General features: G+C 41.9%; 2 protein-coding genes across 2 annotated transcripts; one reads left to right on the plus strand and one right to left on the minus strand.

Annotated features, from left to right (window-relative positions):
* Window positions 1–34: 34 nt before the first annotated feature.
* On the plus strand, window positions 35–15,189 carry LOC112541200 (izumo sperm-egg fusion protein 3). Its single transcript, XM_088142648.1, has 6 exons — window positions 35–10,677; window positions 10,769–10,843; window positions 11,983–12,072; window positions 13,267–13,284; window positions 13,397–13,477; window positions 14,826–15,189. Exons 1-6 carry the CDS (start codon window positions 10,452–10,454, stop codon window positions 14,918–14,920), a joined length of 585 nt encoding a protein of 194 aa, XP_087998774.1. The 5' UTR covers window positions 35–10,451; the 3' UTR covers window positions 14,921–15,189.
* TEX51 (testis expressed 51) lies at window positions 1,443–10,237 on the minus strand. Its single transcript, XM_088142390.1, has 7 exons — window positions 9,985–10,237; window positions 8,385–8,459; window positions 7,430–7,519; window positions 5,937–5,954; window positions 4,327–4,416; window positions 3,198–3,267; window positions 1,443–1,707 (listed from the first exon to the last, which is right to left on the minus strand). Exons 1-7 carry the CDS (start codon window positions 10,235–10,237, stop codon window positions 1,443–1,445), a joined length of 861 nt encoding a protein of 286 aa, XP_087998516.1.
* Window positions 15,190–16,118: the final 929 nt, after the last annotated feature.

A 16,118-nucleotide genomic window follows, 5' to 3' on the forward strand; every position in this document is an offset into this window, starting at 1 on the left:
CCTTCCCATCCTATGGCTTTGCTGGGTGGCAGTCCAGGATATCTAGAGAACAGCCCAACTGAGCATGCTGTACGTTTGACAAACTGAGCCCCTCCTGAATGATTTCCTCCTCTTTTCCTCTGTGCTCCTTACACAATTCTTGGTTTTGGAGGGGTGGGGGGAGGAAGCAGGGAAGGAGACTGGTTAAGCCAAGGCTGTGTTGCCACATAAGCAGTGAGGTAAGTGATATTAGTGCCTGTCTGGTCTGAGGATATGAAGTTGTCCTCTCCATACAAGCAAAGCAGAAGCATAGCCGACTTCCAAAAAAATCTGCCTTGATTCAGGAAGATCAATGTGAAAGGTCTCCTCAGAGCAAAACATGCTTCCAGATATCATGCACACAACTAGACAAGTTCTGGCAACATTTCTTTTTTGCTACTTCTGATTGGATTTTTTTTTTCTTTTGTAAAAGTTTGCGATAAAGAGCATTGCAGAAGTGCTCCTATTGCTGGACCCAAAATAGACTTAGAGTGATTGCTGAATAGTGTGAAAGTTGATAGGGTTCATACAACATGCTAAACTATAAGCTATTATTTATAAATCCCCAAGGCTAAGTTCGAAGATTGCACTAAGCCATAATGTGGCTGGAGGTTGCTCTGAAGGCAGCCGCAACTTTCAGTTCAATAGTCAATTATTGCAGACGATCCTAAATTCTATGGCTCTGCAGCTTGCCCCCTGGAAAGAAAATGTGGGGTTGACCTTTGGGATTCAGTTTTATGATTTGAACTCAGATGGGAGAAGCATCGAATAATGGCTTGAAATGTGCTTTGGCATAAGTGACAGTTGCCTTGATGGTGTGGTGAAGTCTTGAAGCTCCTTGTACTCAACCAAAGGAAGATGGCTACTCTCCTTCCTGATTGTGACTTCAAAGATGCTAGCTCTCTCTCCATTTATATGTGGTTTACTTGTATGCTACACATATACTACTTGGGCCAACCATTATCAACGTGGTTGCCTCCAGAGTGGCTCGGACTGAAGCCCCGTTACCCAAAGCCATGTGGCTGGTGGAGCTGGCTGGGGATGACAAGAGCTGTATTTTTAGGTTGAAATCTTTTCTAACTACCCGGAGATACCAGGGAGTGAAAAGAAGCATTTTGCTCACACAGCATAGCTCTTACTCTTTGTTTTGGGATGTCTGATGTAGGGAGGTATCATGGTAGCACTAAGATTCTCCTGAGCCAAGCTTGTGCACTTAGGATTGAAGGGCTAGGTCACTCTGTATTCTTGGCTCAATCAGCCCTTGGTTACTTCCTGATTCATGACTGAGTTTTCCACCTTGAAATGTGTGGGCTCTCTTGAGGCTGCCCTGCCGCTGTGAAGCTGCAGGAGGAGAGATGTTGCAGAAGTGAGGAGAAATAATTCCAAATGTTTTTGTACTATAAACAGTTTAATTTTTGGCATCGTTAGAAGCTGGGGGGGCTTGGGATGTTGAATTCTGGAGGACTGGGGTTGTTGAATTCTGGAGGACTGGGATTGTTGAATTCTGGAGGACTGGGGAAGTTGATTTCTGGGGGGCTTGGATAGTTTACTACTGGAGAAGCTGGGTCAGCCTCTTCTGATTTTTCTGAGCTTTCTGAAGTTTCTGAACTATCTTTATCATCATTATCATTATCATCATCATCATCTTGCGATTCAGTTTCTTCTGCTGCCTTTATATGACGGTAGAGCCTGTAGTACAGAGGAATTGTGAGTGCAGTCTTAAGCTGCTCCATTGTAGGCCACAAGTGAAATTGAATGGGAAAGTGATCGTCAGAGTTTCATGTGCATGGTCCTGTCACATCCCCAACAGTGCTACAGGTAGTCCTTGGGTTACGACCACTCGTTCAGCAACCATTCAAAGTTACGATGGTGCTGAACAAGGAGGACTTATCGACCAATCCACAAAGTTGTGGCTGTCACAGCGTCCCCATGGTCATATGATTGTGATTCGGGCACTTGGCAACTGGCTCACAATTACGATGGTTGCAGCATCCTGCAGACATGTGATCACCATTTGCAACCTTCCCTGCCAGCTTCCCACAAGCAAAGTCAATGAGGAAGTCAGCAGGAGGTCACAAGCTGCTCCTGCTCCCACTTCTTGCCCACCTGCCCATACTCTGTAGCACCCTCCCGCTCACCTGTCCTCCGTAGTGTCCACCCACAGCATGCACCCACCGATCTGTAGGACTTGCCTGTGCACTATAGTACCCACCTGTGGCGCACACACACACACACATCCTGCCCAGGTAGCTCTTGTGGATATGTCAGATCCTTGCTTAACAACCCATGCAGTCCTGGGGTTACGATGGCAACCAGGACTGCCAGGATTGCTGTCACTAAGCAATGCAGTCACGTGATGTCACGCTTTATGACTGCATCATTTGGCAATGGAAATTCGGTCACAATTGCCATTGTAGCCCAAGGATTACCTGTATAAAGTGGGCCTGCAATAAGGTGAATAAGCCAAAAGTGCTTTATCAAATTGTGGAAGGGTTCAGATTTCATCGGAAGTTTATTGAACCAATAGCTTACTCTCAAATATTAACTAGAGTATTCCAGTGTTTCATTTTCCCAGCCTCAGAGTGAGCTTTTCCCATTCTACATGAGCTTCTTCCAACTTGACACCTAAGTGTAACATTCCCAACATCTGGAGGCTGTCAAGTTGTGGTAAACTGATTTACCCACATACACAATGCAGACAATGATAAGTATTGGTCAGACCCCACCAAGGAGAATGGAGTCCAGATCTGGGCATTGCACATTAAGAAGCTTTGGAACCTCTGGGTTCAGAGAAGGCAACTGAAAACTTAAGTCCTACAAGGAAAAATAGAGGGAGACAGGTTTGTTTATCCTTGAGAAGACTTGGGGGGCGGGGATGAGATAAGATGGGGCTCTTCAAATACCTGGAATTTCTTAAAGGAGGATGAAAATTGAATACTAAAGCTACAGGAAAGCAAATTCCTCAATGTCACAGGAAACGGCAAGAGCAGTTTAACAGTGAAACCAATTTCCCAGAGAGGTAGTGGGCTCCCCTTTGCTGATGTGTCCAAGCCAAACATCTGTTCAGGACACACTGATTTGGGTACCTGTGCTGAGCAAAAGATTGGATTCAATAGCCTAAGTTACCCTTCCAACTCTGTCATTCTTTGATTCTGTAAGCACTGTACTGAGTAACTCACCACACGGCAGCTCCCATAGCCCCCAGCAAGATCGCAAGTGTTATCAAGACTGCTGCAACAATATTGGGTCCTGCAGAAAAGGGAAAGACCAACACAGAACCCCAGCATCATTCAGTGAGTGACTGTATGGAATAAATCTGTCTCTAAGTCTTGATTTTTAGAAACCTTTCCAGTAAGGAAGCTCACTAGCATGGCTAGAGCATTAACATTATGCAGATCAGTAGGCCTTTCCCCATGCATTAGGACACGGCAGATTTCTTTATGGGCAATTTGTGGAACCGCAGGCGTGAGTTTTTCAGCAGAATTGCAGCCAGGTGGGGTGTTCAGAGGGGTGCTTCTGCCTGACTCAGTGAAGGGCAGTGATTCTGAAAGCAGGAGGTGAACTTTCTACACATCGCCAAAAGCGGGGTGGATGTGTTCTTGATCCAATTTTCATTCTTTTCTTAGGAGTGAGCAAGAAAAAGCCAAAGAACTAAGTTAAGTTTCATTTGATAAGGGGCCAGAAAGAAATAATTCTATGTATCGGTGAGGGATGGAGGAGAAGCTTTGTTTTAATTTTTATCCTATTCCACCAAGGAGTGCTAAGGAGCATGTGTAGTTTTCCTCTCCACATCTGTATTAGTTCCACAACAACCTTGTGAAACAGACTTAAGCTGAAGAGTGACCTGTCCAAGGCTGCCTAACTAGTTTTAATAGGATGATTTTTGAATCCAGACATACTTCATTCTCTGTGCCATCTCAAAAGTGTGATATCTCAGGTTTTACCCCATAACCACAGAGATTAAAAGCGGTGCATTTTAATGTAGTACTTTTATGGGTCACAAGTAAGTCAGGTGGGTATATCTTCCAATTGCCGCTATTCCCCTCTTCACAGCAAAGAGATTCTGAGATTCATGTGGTTTTAAATGTCTAGCCCACTATTATTGGATCTCAGGGTATTTTATGTGTGCACCACAACCTTGTGGCAGATCAGAATGACAGGAAAAGGCCTTGACCAAAGAGAGGCACACAATGAGTTTTAGTTCTGGAAATTAAACACTCTGGCTCTTAGTTTGTTTCAACAGATGCATTGAGAGATGAAGATGGGAATGTTAGGAAATGGGGGATAAAATTGGCAAAAGGCAATCACCTGCACATATTCTGAGGTCATAGCAGGAGGCTTTGAGCATTTGGCAGTTTCTGCACTGGGCCACTTCATAAGGTCGGAACCGAGATTGGCCTGTGGAAGTGATGGGGGAGATGCTGTTAGACCAGCCGCCCTCATCCTGTAGAAAGTAAAACACCCCAAGTTCTCAGCCAGACTTGCCCTATCTGTTGGGAGAAGGTTGAGTTAGACAAAAACATGAGTCATGCTTTAGTGCACACGAAATGCACACCCACGCTTTGCAAACAGAAACAGTTATTGGAATTTCTGAACCCCAGCATGTGACAGATCCTGGATAAATGTTCAGATTCAAACCACAGACGGCATTCTTCCAGCCTTTGAAGAAGCTAGTTGGGGTGACACACAGGGACCGTAGGGGTAGTGAGCACAGAGGAAATTAGCACAAGTGAGATGTTTGCATGACTGAAACTGAAACCAACCTAAATGTGGTTGGGTAGGGAAAAAACATAGTCTGGTATTATATCTGAATGAACCCAAATCACGTCCAAAGCTGATTACTTTTTAGACCTAGATTTAATCATATTTAGAATAAACTCAGTGAAATCATGGGGTTTTAATTACTAAGTGAAGCTTTGCTGATTGCAATGGACTTGCTTTAAGTCTGCACCCATCCAATGAATTTAATCAGCACATTATCCACTTTGCCTTTAGAAGCTTAGATAAAATTAACTTGATCTGGTCAATCTGGAATTGCTGTTGTATCCCCTCTTTGAATCCTTATCCCATGAATTTAAAAATGAACAATATTTTTGTGCCCAAGGAATACACTTCCTTTTCTTTGTTGTTTCAGAGGCTAAAAGGCCAAGTGGACGGTAGCTGTAACATGACAACCTCCCTGAAATAGGTAGAGCAGGAATTTTTGACCCTTTGCCCTCCTTTTTTGAAGTTCAAGTGTTCCAGAAATTGAATTAGGTGCATTCAGATTCTTGGAGGATCCAGGCATCTATTTTGCCAAGTTTTCAGGGGGGAAAAAACCAGAAAATTGTGCTGCTGTTATTTGTAGATTTGCTGACAAATTTCAACACTAGAGACTGCAACTAAAGGGGTGGAGAACAGGTTTTGACCTACCTGGCTTAAGTGCTCAGCCCTATCATCCTGTACAGACACTACATTTGTAGCCTTTCTCCATACGCCTTGGATATTAGCTCCCTTAATTCTCAGCTAGCCTGAGCCTACCAGGGCTTATGTGAATTGTCCAAGGCATCTGGAGGTATTGGAGGGAACACTGTTACACTGATTTAAAATGTGTTTTCCCAGACTCTGCTTTCTTGTCCAAGCCCCAGAGCAAGGGAGGGAGAGCAACCTGTGATTTTCCACCCGTAGTGGCATTTCAGCTCTTCAGCATGAGCAATTGAGGAAGATGCTGGAAGCTGTAGTTCAGCTGCATTGAGATGGCTGCTGGAGAGATTGGCCTGCCCTGCTCTAGAGTCCATTTTGTAGTTAGAAGGAGCAGATGCACCCCACCATTTCGAATAGGCACAGATTCACACACGGGAACACTGAGAACTTCTTCTGAAATGGGGTCCTTGGACCAAGCAGATGCGTATCTGAACTGTTTAGGCAGATGGACTCACCACAGGAAAAACTGCAGACTGTGAAGATATAAAACAGAAAGAAGGGATGAGCATTAGAGAATGAGCTCCAGCAACTTTTTCTCTCTTGGTCACAAATTCAGTTCCTCACCCTTATCTCATGTAAAAGGTTATTCTCCTCCCCAGTCCACTTCTAGTGGACACTAAGTTGTCTCTGTTGGCACGTTCTGTTACTCTATATAGGCTGCTGCCAACTCTTCTAAGGGGGTACCATCTCATATACGCATTCACACATGTAGCTTCTATTTTAATTTCCCTGAACAACTGGCTTTGTATTTATAGTTCTAGACAGACTCTGGAAGCATGGAAAAAGGCTGTTTCACAAGTCATGTACAGCATATGTGGCTTCTTGATTCAGAGCAGAGAGTTGTCATCAAAAAAGTTTAATCAACACCCTTAAGGGCAAGTATTGTTTCTCAAATCCCATTCATTCCTCCAGAAGGAGCTGTTTCTGTTCCAAAAAGATTGGTGAGGTAAGGCTGCATTTCTCTGGTTATAACTTCTAATTTGATCCTTTCAGGGATGGAGGCTTTTTAAAATTAGCTGCATTGTATCATTAAAAAAAAAATCTGTTCCTTCTGTGCAGTGGCTACATGTCCAGGTTTATAAAGGACAATCCAATTTTTCAAGGGTTGATCAGCTCCAGTCCAATTTACACATTAAAAAAAAACAACACCCAAAGAACTGGAGGACTCAAAAATTCTCCTTCATGTGTCCATGAAGTCAGCCAGAACTGCCACAAAAGAGACTATTTCCAAGCAGTTACCTGTGAGCTCAGGCAATTTTTTTGTATTGTTGGCATCACAGCTGGAAAAGATCTGAGGTCCCAGGCTGAAGGGGGAAGGGGGGAACTGTGTAAGGCTACCAGATCTGAGCTGCCACATTCCAAATGGCCACTAGACGGCAGCAGAAAGGCACTGAAAACACTGCTGCCATCTATTGTTATATTTTAAAAAATCATTTTGGTATTCAAATGAGTAAAAAACACAAGTACATATAATGACAGTAGAAGACCAACACAACCACAAAATTAAAAGCAATTCTGTTTATTGATCAATATCCTACTAAGAAGGGGTGCTGGCCTTGGAACCACAGATAATTCCTCCAGAGGTGCAAACTATCCTGGAGCTTCAAAAGCAACAATTACATCTGGAACAACTCAACTGAGTGCTTCAGCTGAGTATCCTACCAAGAAGCACAAATGTGTGTTTTAATTCTGCAAAAGCTTAAAAAACAATTTCCTCAGAGGTGAGTTGGTGCAAAGAACTGATATCGTAAGAGAGCTGCTTTACCCATCTCATAGTCATCTGGATTTTTGAAGGCCATATCTTGTAGCTTGACTAATGTTTAAAAGCTGCCAACAAGCAGAGAGAGTTTTGTACTAGAAGGATCCATGATCTGGCTCAGCATGAAACCACTTTTGGAATGAACAGAAATGGAAGAATCCGGGAGAGGGAGAGAGAAGAGGTACATACTTTCCTTTACAAAAAGATCAGATGCTTCTTCCAAACGCTTGATAAAATCCTTTTGTTCCAACTCTGCCTCCTTCATCAGTTCTTCATGATCTTTTGGTAAAGAGAAGGGAGACAACAGAGGCCAAGACTTTTGAGGTATGGAGGAAGAATAATATAGACTTAAACGGTTGGTCATAGTTTCAGGTGCTGATGAGTTGGGACAATTTCAGGCTGTGAGAAGGTAGTGCAAATAACTATGATTAAATCAAGTATTCTACAAGGGCTTATTACAGCTTCTTGAAAGGACAATTTGGTTTTTCACAAGTAAATTTCCTTTAATAGGAGGTAATTAATTGAAATTTGGCTTAGAATAAACAAGAGTAGTTATGGAATTAGATTCTGGATTTCATAATGTTCTAGAACATCTAAAATTCTCACCTGGAATTCTTAATTGCACCAGTTCATATAGCTAAAATCTTGCCCACCAAAAACCTAAGACTATGTATGGGTTTAATTAAGGGTGGATAACATTTGAGGGTTGGAAGCCACAACTAGGCATCTCGACTTTTTGAGAGACTGAAGAGGGACATTCAGCGATATCACCAGAATGGGTGTAGCCAAAATATGTAGACCTTTTAGAATAGGATTTAAGAGTAGGGATGGCAGTAGGAGATCTCCCAGTGGCAATCTATTCCCATTCCTTTAAAAGCATCTCAAATGTTGAAAACCAGGCCAAAATGGCAGGGCCAATTCAGCCATTTTGTCACTGTAGTTTAGTTACACGATCTGAGGGACCTGGGGATAGCTGCACACAGGCTGAGTCCACACACTTCTGATTCAACAAAATTGTTATGAAATATCAAATTAATGTTCTTGAAACAGTGACAAATTTCTTGACAGAACATGTTAGGAGGTAGTATAATAAAATGAGATCACAAGCAAATCCGTAGAAGGAAAGGGGTAATTCAGTTCCTACTTTTTTGACTTTTCTGTACAATTTGTTCAAGATGATGAAACAGATTCCCAGCCTCACGCTCCATATGTTCCCGTTCTGTGGACAGACAGACACACAAGATAATGTTTGTGGAAACTTGTTTTATCAGTTCTTCTAAGTGCACTCTTCCACTCTGTCAAAGTTTAGCAGGACGAATTTAGAACTTATCCTGCTACGTAATGGAGCCTTTCCCAACTTAGCATTCTTAAAAAGTGCTAGGATTGCAATGCCTAGAATTCCCAGCCAACATGGCCAAACACATTCAGAGGATGCCAAGCTGGTGAAGGTCATTTAGCTTATATATTATTTGCTCATGCTAAAGCTAGAGCTAAAAGAACAGAAAGACAATTTGCATCCATGTAGGACTATATATTGAACTGAGAGATCTTTTTCTGGTTGATTTGTCTGCAAAGGGTCCCTGTAATCTTGAGCATTGTTGAAAGTTTCTGGATATTTTCTATGACACGCCCGGATCAACCAGGGCACATGAGAAGCTGTCGGGGGTTTGTTTTTGGTTTTTTGCTAAATTCAAAGAATGCGTTTTGGAACATCTGGAATATGCATACAGTAATGTTCCTTGTGAAACATTCCCTGCCTGCATCCTTCATGGGAGTGTATTAACAAACAGATTTTGTGTTATGATTTTAAAAACTGGAGTATTTGTTGTTGTTTTTTTCAGTCACACACATGTTTAATGAAATCACCAACAGCTTCCTCAAATTCAGGCTGGCCTCTGTCTGGAATTCCTGATTGGGTGGAAGTCTTATATAAACTAGCTTACTATGATGTGACTGATTCTGCTGGATGACCTTTTTGACATTTTTAGTATTTGTGCTGTCCTATGTAATCCTGATTCTTTCTCTATTGTGTTCTGTAGATGATTGATTGCTGATATTGACTCTCGTCCACGTAATGTGTTCTGTTAATACATTCAGTCCAGGTTTAGTAAGTCACAGCTAAGGCCTGATATCAATTTGTCTACTCCAATGAAATCTGTAATCAACCCATTATGAACATTTAATGGCAACATAAATTTTCCTGCCAAAGCTTAGATAACTACTGTGAACAGCCTATGTTTTGATGCATTTGTCCTGAACAACAATAATCCAACAAGCTGAGTATGATAAAAATGCAGAAGTGCTTTCTGATGCATTAAGATGTTATTATTTTCGTATCTTCTGTTATAATTGATGTTTTAGATGGCATAATTTTCCAAAACACATTTTTAGCTGTAGCAGATTTTTTCCAACCTCAATTTCTATATCACAACCACCCAATAAAATAATTAAAATGTTTAAACCTCAGGTAGTTTTGTGGGTATGTGACCTGTACTAAAGATCGATCATTCATTCATTCATTCATTCATTCATTCATTCATTCATTCATTCATTCATTCATTCATTCATTCATACATTTCTCAGCCTCCAGGTTTTCTCTCGCAGCCTCTAGCACAAAACAGACATCAGAAACTGTGTCTCAGCTAGGTACAGTCTGTGATTCAGAAATGGGCATTTCACATTCATAAGAAGTTCCTATCAGAGGGGACTGTGTTCAACTTTTCCCTTCCCTTAATTCTGTATACCCAAAAATCCTTGGCCGTATGAAGCAAGCTCTTTGACATCTCCCAGGAAAAGTGTCTCCAGCTGATCAGAGGCTGTTGAATTCTGTCCCAGCAGCAAGGATGCATCGTAAATAAAATATGCACCAGCATCTGGCCAGCAACGGAGGCAGGTACCAGCCAGTTGTACAGGGACAGCCCAGAGAAGTAACCCAAGCAGAGATGCTGTAGCCATGAGAACCAGAAACAAAAAACAGCATTTCCTGTGCAAAACCATCACCAGCAATGCCCTTACTTCAACAGCTTCTAACATCACTTCCTGTTCTATTCCTAGCATCACAAATGCTCACACCCACCACCTAGTGATTTGTTCTCTCTCCCTGGCAACATTTCCCTGTGTTGTGGAGGTAGCCATCATCCTGTGATTCCGGACTTCAGGGAAGAGGTTGCCTTGGTTACATTTTGCAGTCCTGTAAACTGTTTGCTGTGTCATGGTGCTCCAGTTCCTGCTGGCTTTCCTCCTATGGCTCTTATTCCTCCAGAGAGCGGCCAGCTGCCTTCAGTGTGACCCCCGTTTCTTGAAATCAGTGGCAACTCTGCTGAAGGAGACACTGCCAGCAGACCTTCCAAACCGTGATTCCCTGATGGCACGGCACATCCAGGCCTTGGCAGATCTGCATGGCACCTTCCTTCGGAGGAATTACGAGCGAGTGCTAGGTGTGAGCAGAAGGAGAGCCATCATCGCGGTTGGGAAGGATTGAGATTAGGTCAAGATAACAGAGTGACACCTGTGAATGTCTCTTTGCAGATGTCCGAGGTGCGATGGCGATCAAATCGGACGTTATTAGCCAGTTGAGAACCATTAAGAGTAAGCAGTGGAAAGGTGAGCATGAAGAAACTTGGGTGGGGATCGCAACTGAGTTTGGACTGTGGATACAATCTGCCTTCAGGCCCTAATCCCCCACTGATCATCTCTAGAAATGCATTGCTAAAGTGGGCTGTTCTCCATAACCAGAGGTAGGAAAGTTGTGGTGTACCTTACGTTACTGCATTACATCTTCTGGCAGCTGCAATCAACTGCTTACTAGTGAGGGATGCTGGAAGCTGAAGTAACTTGGAAGACTCCACTCTTAATCTTGTCTTAAATCTTGTGGCCTCAGTCCACTGCATCCATTAAAATGAATGGATTCAAATATAGCATCAACCCATGCTATTTTTAAACAGTTCACTGAATAAAAAATTGGTTCTGTTCCCACGACATAGTAAAAGAGGGGTTGACAACTTAGTTTCTGCAGACATCAGTCTCAAATCAGATGCCTTCATTGATCCCCACCATATTTTTTGCCCACCTGACCCCTTTTTTCTAAAGGTCTCAGACCAGAACCTTAACCACTATATCACACTATGAAGCCAAGTAGATGTTTAATGTTCTGTCATCATTCTTAATTTCGCCCCTCCTCACCACCATCAACTGGCAAAAACTTTTCTACTGAAAATGAATTTAGCTTATGGGTTCTCAGTTGCATGCCTGTGTTAAAGGGATAGATGTCTTGCTGGAGAGGAGAAAAGGCCATTTTTCCTCCAGCACTTAGCTCACAGTGGTCATACTGAAATCAGAACTCCACCTACAAGGAATAAAGGCTATGCACAAATCAAAAGTTATTCAGAAGTGCTTCAGAGCTGCCATGAATGCAGCACCTCTCTCTTATTAAAGCAGCCTGGTTTTTTTTTCAGGCTTCTACATGAACCTGGAAAAAGGTGCCATTGTTTTCAGAGTTGCGTTAAGTTCAGTGATTGGATTCCTTGAAGCAGCACCATTTGCTTACTTTATTGATTTATGGTCAGAGACCACAAAAGCAGAAGCACTCCTCCCCCCCCCCAAAGACAGGCTGCTTTAATGAAACACAGAGATGCTGTGCTCACATAAGGTTTGGAACACTTCTGAATCTTTTTCAAACCACACTCAGCCCTACTCAGAATGATCTTCTCTTCCACCCCGCTCCTCTTCTTCCCTCCCCTTAGGAGTTTTTCTGTGGCAGCTTTCTATGTACCAGCTACGCTTAACCCTGAGAAAGAAGATTCACCAGATTCTGGAGAAATTTGCTGATCTTGGTACCAATCCTGAAGGGTGAAAAACAAGGAGGCAAACCTTCCAGCAGAGCTCAAATGTGTACACACACACATACACACATTTCTTTGCAAATTTAATAACTCTTTGATGGTGTTTTTTAACCTTGGCAACTTTAAGATGTGTGGAATCCAACTCCCAGAATTCCCCAGCCAGCATGGCTGGCTGGGGAATTCTGGGAGTTGGAGTCCACACATCTTAAAGTTGCCAAGGTTGGAAAACACTGACAATCTATTTTTATAGTAAGTATTCCAGGTTAAATGAGGTGGTGTACAGGTAGGGGAATGCAAAAAATAAGTCATCTTAGCCATCTTGGATTGCAAAAAATATGTCCCCAAATCTGTAGCTAGGTAAAAGTATCAGAGCATTTGTGCAACAGGAGTTGGAGGAAACCAAAGTATAAGATAACTCCCTCAAAACCCCGATTTGCCTCTGAAGGCAGGCTGGAAAAGGTGTTTCTACAGGTTATATGTCCTTTTGGACCAGTCTTCCCTTTCAGAATTCCCTGTTACTGTCATAGAAGGAAATTGGGGGTATCCGTGGGGGTGTGGGGGGTGTGTGTGTCAAAGACGTCGAGATGGTTTCTGCAACTATGGCTGGCATCTTGAATTTTTACACTCCTTCCCCTGCATGGATGCCCTCAAAAGGAATCAATGCCAGAACCAGACTGGTATAAACGTATTGCTGGCCTTCAGTGCGTACTGAAGGAAGGAGTTTTGTGGCACAGAAAATAAATGCTGTCTTGTCCTTGAGCAACTGTGGAACTTTGTCATCTGTGAAGCAAGATTTGTGTAGGATTCCCCAGTGCCCAGGGTAGGGGCGAAGATTGGAGTTCACCTCTCTTTTTCTGTCCTCAGAGGGAGCAATCCAAAATATCTAATACACCGTTCAATGCCCTTCCTTAGTATTCTAGCCTGGATGATTTGCATTAACCCATCAGTTCAAAATGTATTAATTTTATTTAGAAGTTGCCAATATCAAAATTGTCTCTTGGAGGAAGACTGTAGCTATGAGATATCCCAGGACCACTGTCTTGATCCTGTCTTGCTGAATTTCTTTCTTGCTTAACATACTGTACTCGTGGGCATGTGATTCAACCATGTACTAACTAGGGAAAAGTCTCTTAGAGTTTTCGGTCTCTAAAACAACCCTCTTTTCTTTTTCTTTGCACCTTCCAGCTTGCTCAGAGGACTGTAGTAAGTATCAAACAAGTTTTTGATCCCCACCCCTTCAGTTATTTTCTGGTCAGACCATGCAGCTTTCAGTGTGGGTACTTTGGAGTCTGACCCTGACATTTCTCTTTTGCAGCAGTGATAGAAGGACCTGTTTTGGACTGCTGGACATGTCTGCGTATCACCACACAGTGTTTTGATGGAGAAGTCTGTGGAGGTATGGATGGAGAAGGGGAAGGGTGATTTCTGCCTTATTCTGTGTCTCAACTCATTGCTTTTGGGGGGAGCTAAAATAGTCTTCCCTGTCTCCAGCTATGTTACGATAAGCCATCGTTCCCATCCAGCAAAGACACTGGCTTGTAGTGGCTGAGGATGATCAGAGTTGTAGCCTAATCTGTAAATCTATCCGAATCTATAAAAAGGTTTACTTCAGAAAAACCCTGCTCCAGAATAGATGTGAATTTAAAATATAGTTTTCAACTGAGTACTAACTGAATCCCTTGGCAGGGGGAGGTGGGGACAATATTCTTGAATAATGTTAAGTTAATGCAATTCATATCTGGAACAGGTTAATTGTTCTGACTAGTTGAAACTTGACAAGGAAATTCTGCTTTCCCCTCATACTGTAAATTTGCATGAGTGTGAAAAAATGAAATAACTGTAAATCAGCAGTTTCAAAATTGATTAGCTTGAATAAACTTTTATTTTGAAATGATATATTTCTATTTTATCATCATCATCATCATCATCCCAGCCTGGTTGCATTCCTGTTTTTTGGTATCAGATTGTGTAGCAGAATAGAAGAAATAATAGCTATTTCCGTATAAAAGATGCAGTTTTCACTACTCATAAAATAAGAACAATACCTAGGTATTCATTTCTGAAACATTTCAAATTCATGCAGTTCCATGATTTCTCAGGAATGAAATCCTCTTTCACACCTGTAAGATTCGATCTTTGCTAAATGTAGAAATGAATGCAATTTTTAAGTTTTAATTCCAGTATTATTCCCTATCGCAGCTCCAACTTGAACAAAAAATGCGCAGGAGAGAAGATACATTCCCCAAAATACCTTGAACATACCTAACTCTCCAAAAATAGAATTGGCTTCTCCAAAACATAGTCCTCCCTTCTTGTTCCCATTTAAAGATGCCCATTTAGGCAACTGAACCAATATATAGATGGGGCAGGAAGATGCTCTATCCCAGCATTAAATTATATGTGGGTTCACACAACACTCTAAAACAAAATGCAGTTTCTTGATGGAAGCTGCTTATAACTTAATATGACAAGTGAGCCCATCCAATTGTGGTTTAATCAAGAAATCTTAGTTAAGCAACCCCTATATTAGCCTAATGCAGTGTGTCTCAACCTTAGGAACTTTAAGATGTGTGGACTTCAACTCCCAGAATTCCCCAGCCAGCTGGCTAGGGAATTCTGGGAGTTGAAGTCCACACATCTTAAAGTTCCTAAGGTTGAGACCCACTGGCTTAATGTGAAGATTCCTTGCTTCTATGCTGAGCTTCCCTTTAACCAGAAGCTAAAAAAGGCCTTCTCTTCTCTAGTGGAAGACAGACGTCTGGCAGAATACAATGAAATTGTTCTTTACGTGTTCCTTGTTTGTGAGTCTGTGATAACAACCTCAATCATACTTGTGTGAGTAACCACCTCTGCCAAGTTCTATGAATTTTCCCAAATAATCAGGAATACACATCCTTAGATTAATTCTCCTTACTTACCTTTGTTCCTAAAGAAACCACAGGGTATTAGTGAAATGAATTTTCTTGTAAAACTGGTGTTTGTGCTTACCTCCGAAACAACCAGGACACTCTCACTATTCCATACATCTCTGGAAGAGTTTCTGTACAAGCACAGAATTAAAGTTTATAAAATGAACAGCTTGATCTTTAAAACAAAAGTAAAAAAGCAAGAGTCTAGTCCTCTTAGTTCCAAAGCCCAGTTCCTCAACCTGGGCAGCTCTAAGAAATGTGGACTTCAACTCCCAGAATTCCCCAGCCAGCATGAATTCTGGGAGTTGAAGTCCACACATCTTAAAGTGGCCAAGGTTGAGAAACACTGTTCTAGGGAAAATTTAGGAATGCTTTCATAAGTATGACGGTCTCTGTCACTTTCCCGGATGTGTATACTTGTTTTATGCTTTTGGGATACAACGTTGATGGACAGGATCTTCCTGTGGTATATGTGAGCAATATGACGATGTTTTAGAAAGAAAACAAACAGAAGTCTGAAAGGTCTGGACTGAACCTTTCTCCCTTTGTTTTTTATTGATCAGGAATTTATATCTGGTTTATTTGCTTATTCATTTATAAAGTAGCACAGTATCATTCACCACTTCTCTCTGTGTTATTATACGTAGACTAGAACTCAGTCCAGTTCCATCAGATCCAAGAATCCACTCTCTCTCCTAACCATACTTCCTCACTTCTAGGTACATGGTGTGTTTCAAGTACAGGAAGCGCATGCTGCTAAAATCTTTGGGCTATTAATTGCGTAAATAGGCCAGAAGGCCATTTAAGTGACCTTTCATCATTCAATGTATTCTTAATCTTCCATTGACAAGAGTAAATAAAACTAATCCATTTGCACAGAGAAGAACATCTGTCATCTTTTGAGCAGACTAGAATCCCTTTTTTTAAACTATGGAGTAAGTTTGCAACCACAGAGATTTGTGTTTATTATGGGAAACACAGGGAAGAGAAGAGGATTAGAAGGCAAAATATGTGGGTCAAAAGAAGGAATATCAATCTGTGAGCAAAGCTGCGTTGAAGGTTGTTATGGAATGGTTATGGTTCATGGTCTGAAGGTTTAAGTGGATCTCAGCCAGCAGATGTCACTTA

This window comes from Python bivittatus, unplaced genomic scaffold (assembly GCF_059951505.1).
Source record: "Python bivittatus isolate LINGU-HERP-01145 unplaced genomic scaffold, Pbiv_v1 ctg000440_np1212, whole genome shotgun sequence".
Taxonomy (NCBI): domain Eukaryota; kingdom Metazoa; phylum Chordata; class Lepidosauria; order Squamata; family Pythonidae; genus Python; species Python bivittatus.

What these genes read in the sequence shown, in the direction of transcription:
- TEX51 (XM_088142390.1), bottom strand. Translation starts at nt 10,237, where the DNA reads ATGGTTTTGCACAGGAAATGCTGTTTTTTGTTTCTGGTTCTCATGGCT. An exon ending in ATACGGCCAAGGATTTTTGG is followed by an intron (nt 8,460 to 9,984) that starts GTATACAGAATT and finishes GTCTGTCCACAG; the next exon opens with AACGGGAACATATGGAGCGT. An exon ending in TGACCTCAGAATATGTGCAG is followed by an intron (nt 3,268 to 4,326) that starts GTGATTGCCTTT and finishes CCTTTTCTGCAG; the next exon opens with GACCCAATATTGTTGCAGCA.
- LOC112541200 (XM_088142648.1), top strand. Translation starts at nt 10,452, where the DNA reads ATGGTGCTCCAGTTCCTGCTGGCTTTCCTCCTATGGCTCTTATTCCTC. An exon ending in TAAGAGTAAGCAGTGGAAAG is followed by an intron (nt 10,844 to 11,982) that starts GTGAGCATGAAG and finishes CCCTCCCCTTAG; the next exon opens with GAGTTTTTCTGTGGCAGCTT. An exon ending in TGATGGAGAAGTCTGTGGAG is followed by an intron (nt 13,478 to 14,825) that starts GTATGGATGGAG and finishes TCTCTTCTCTAG; the next exon opens with TGGAAGACAGACGTCTGGCA.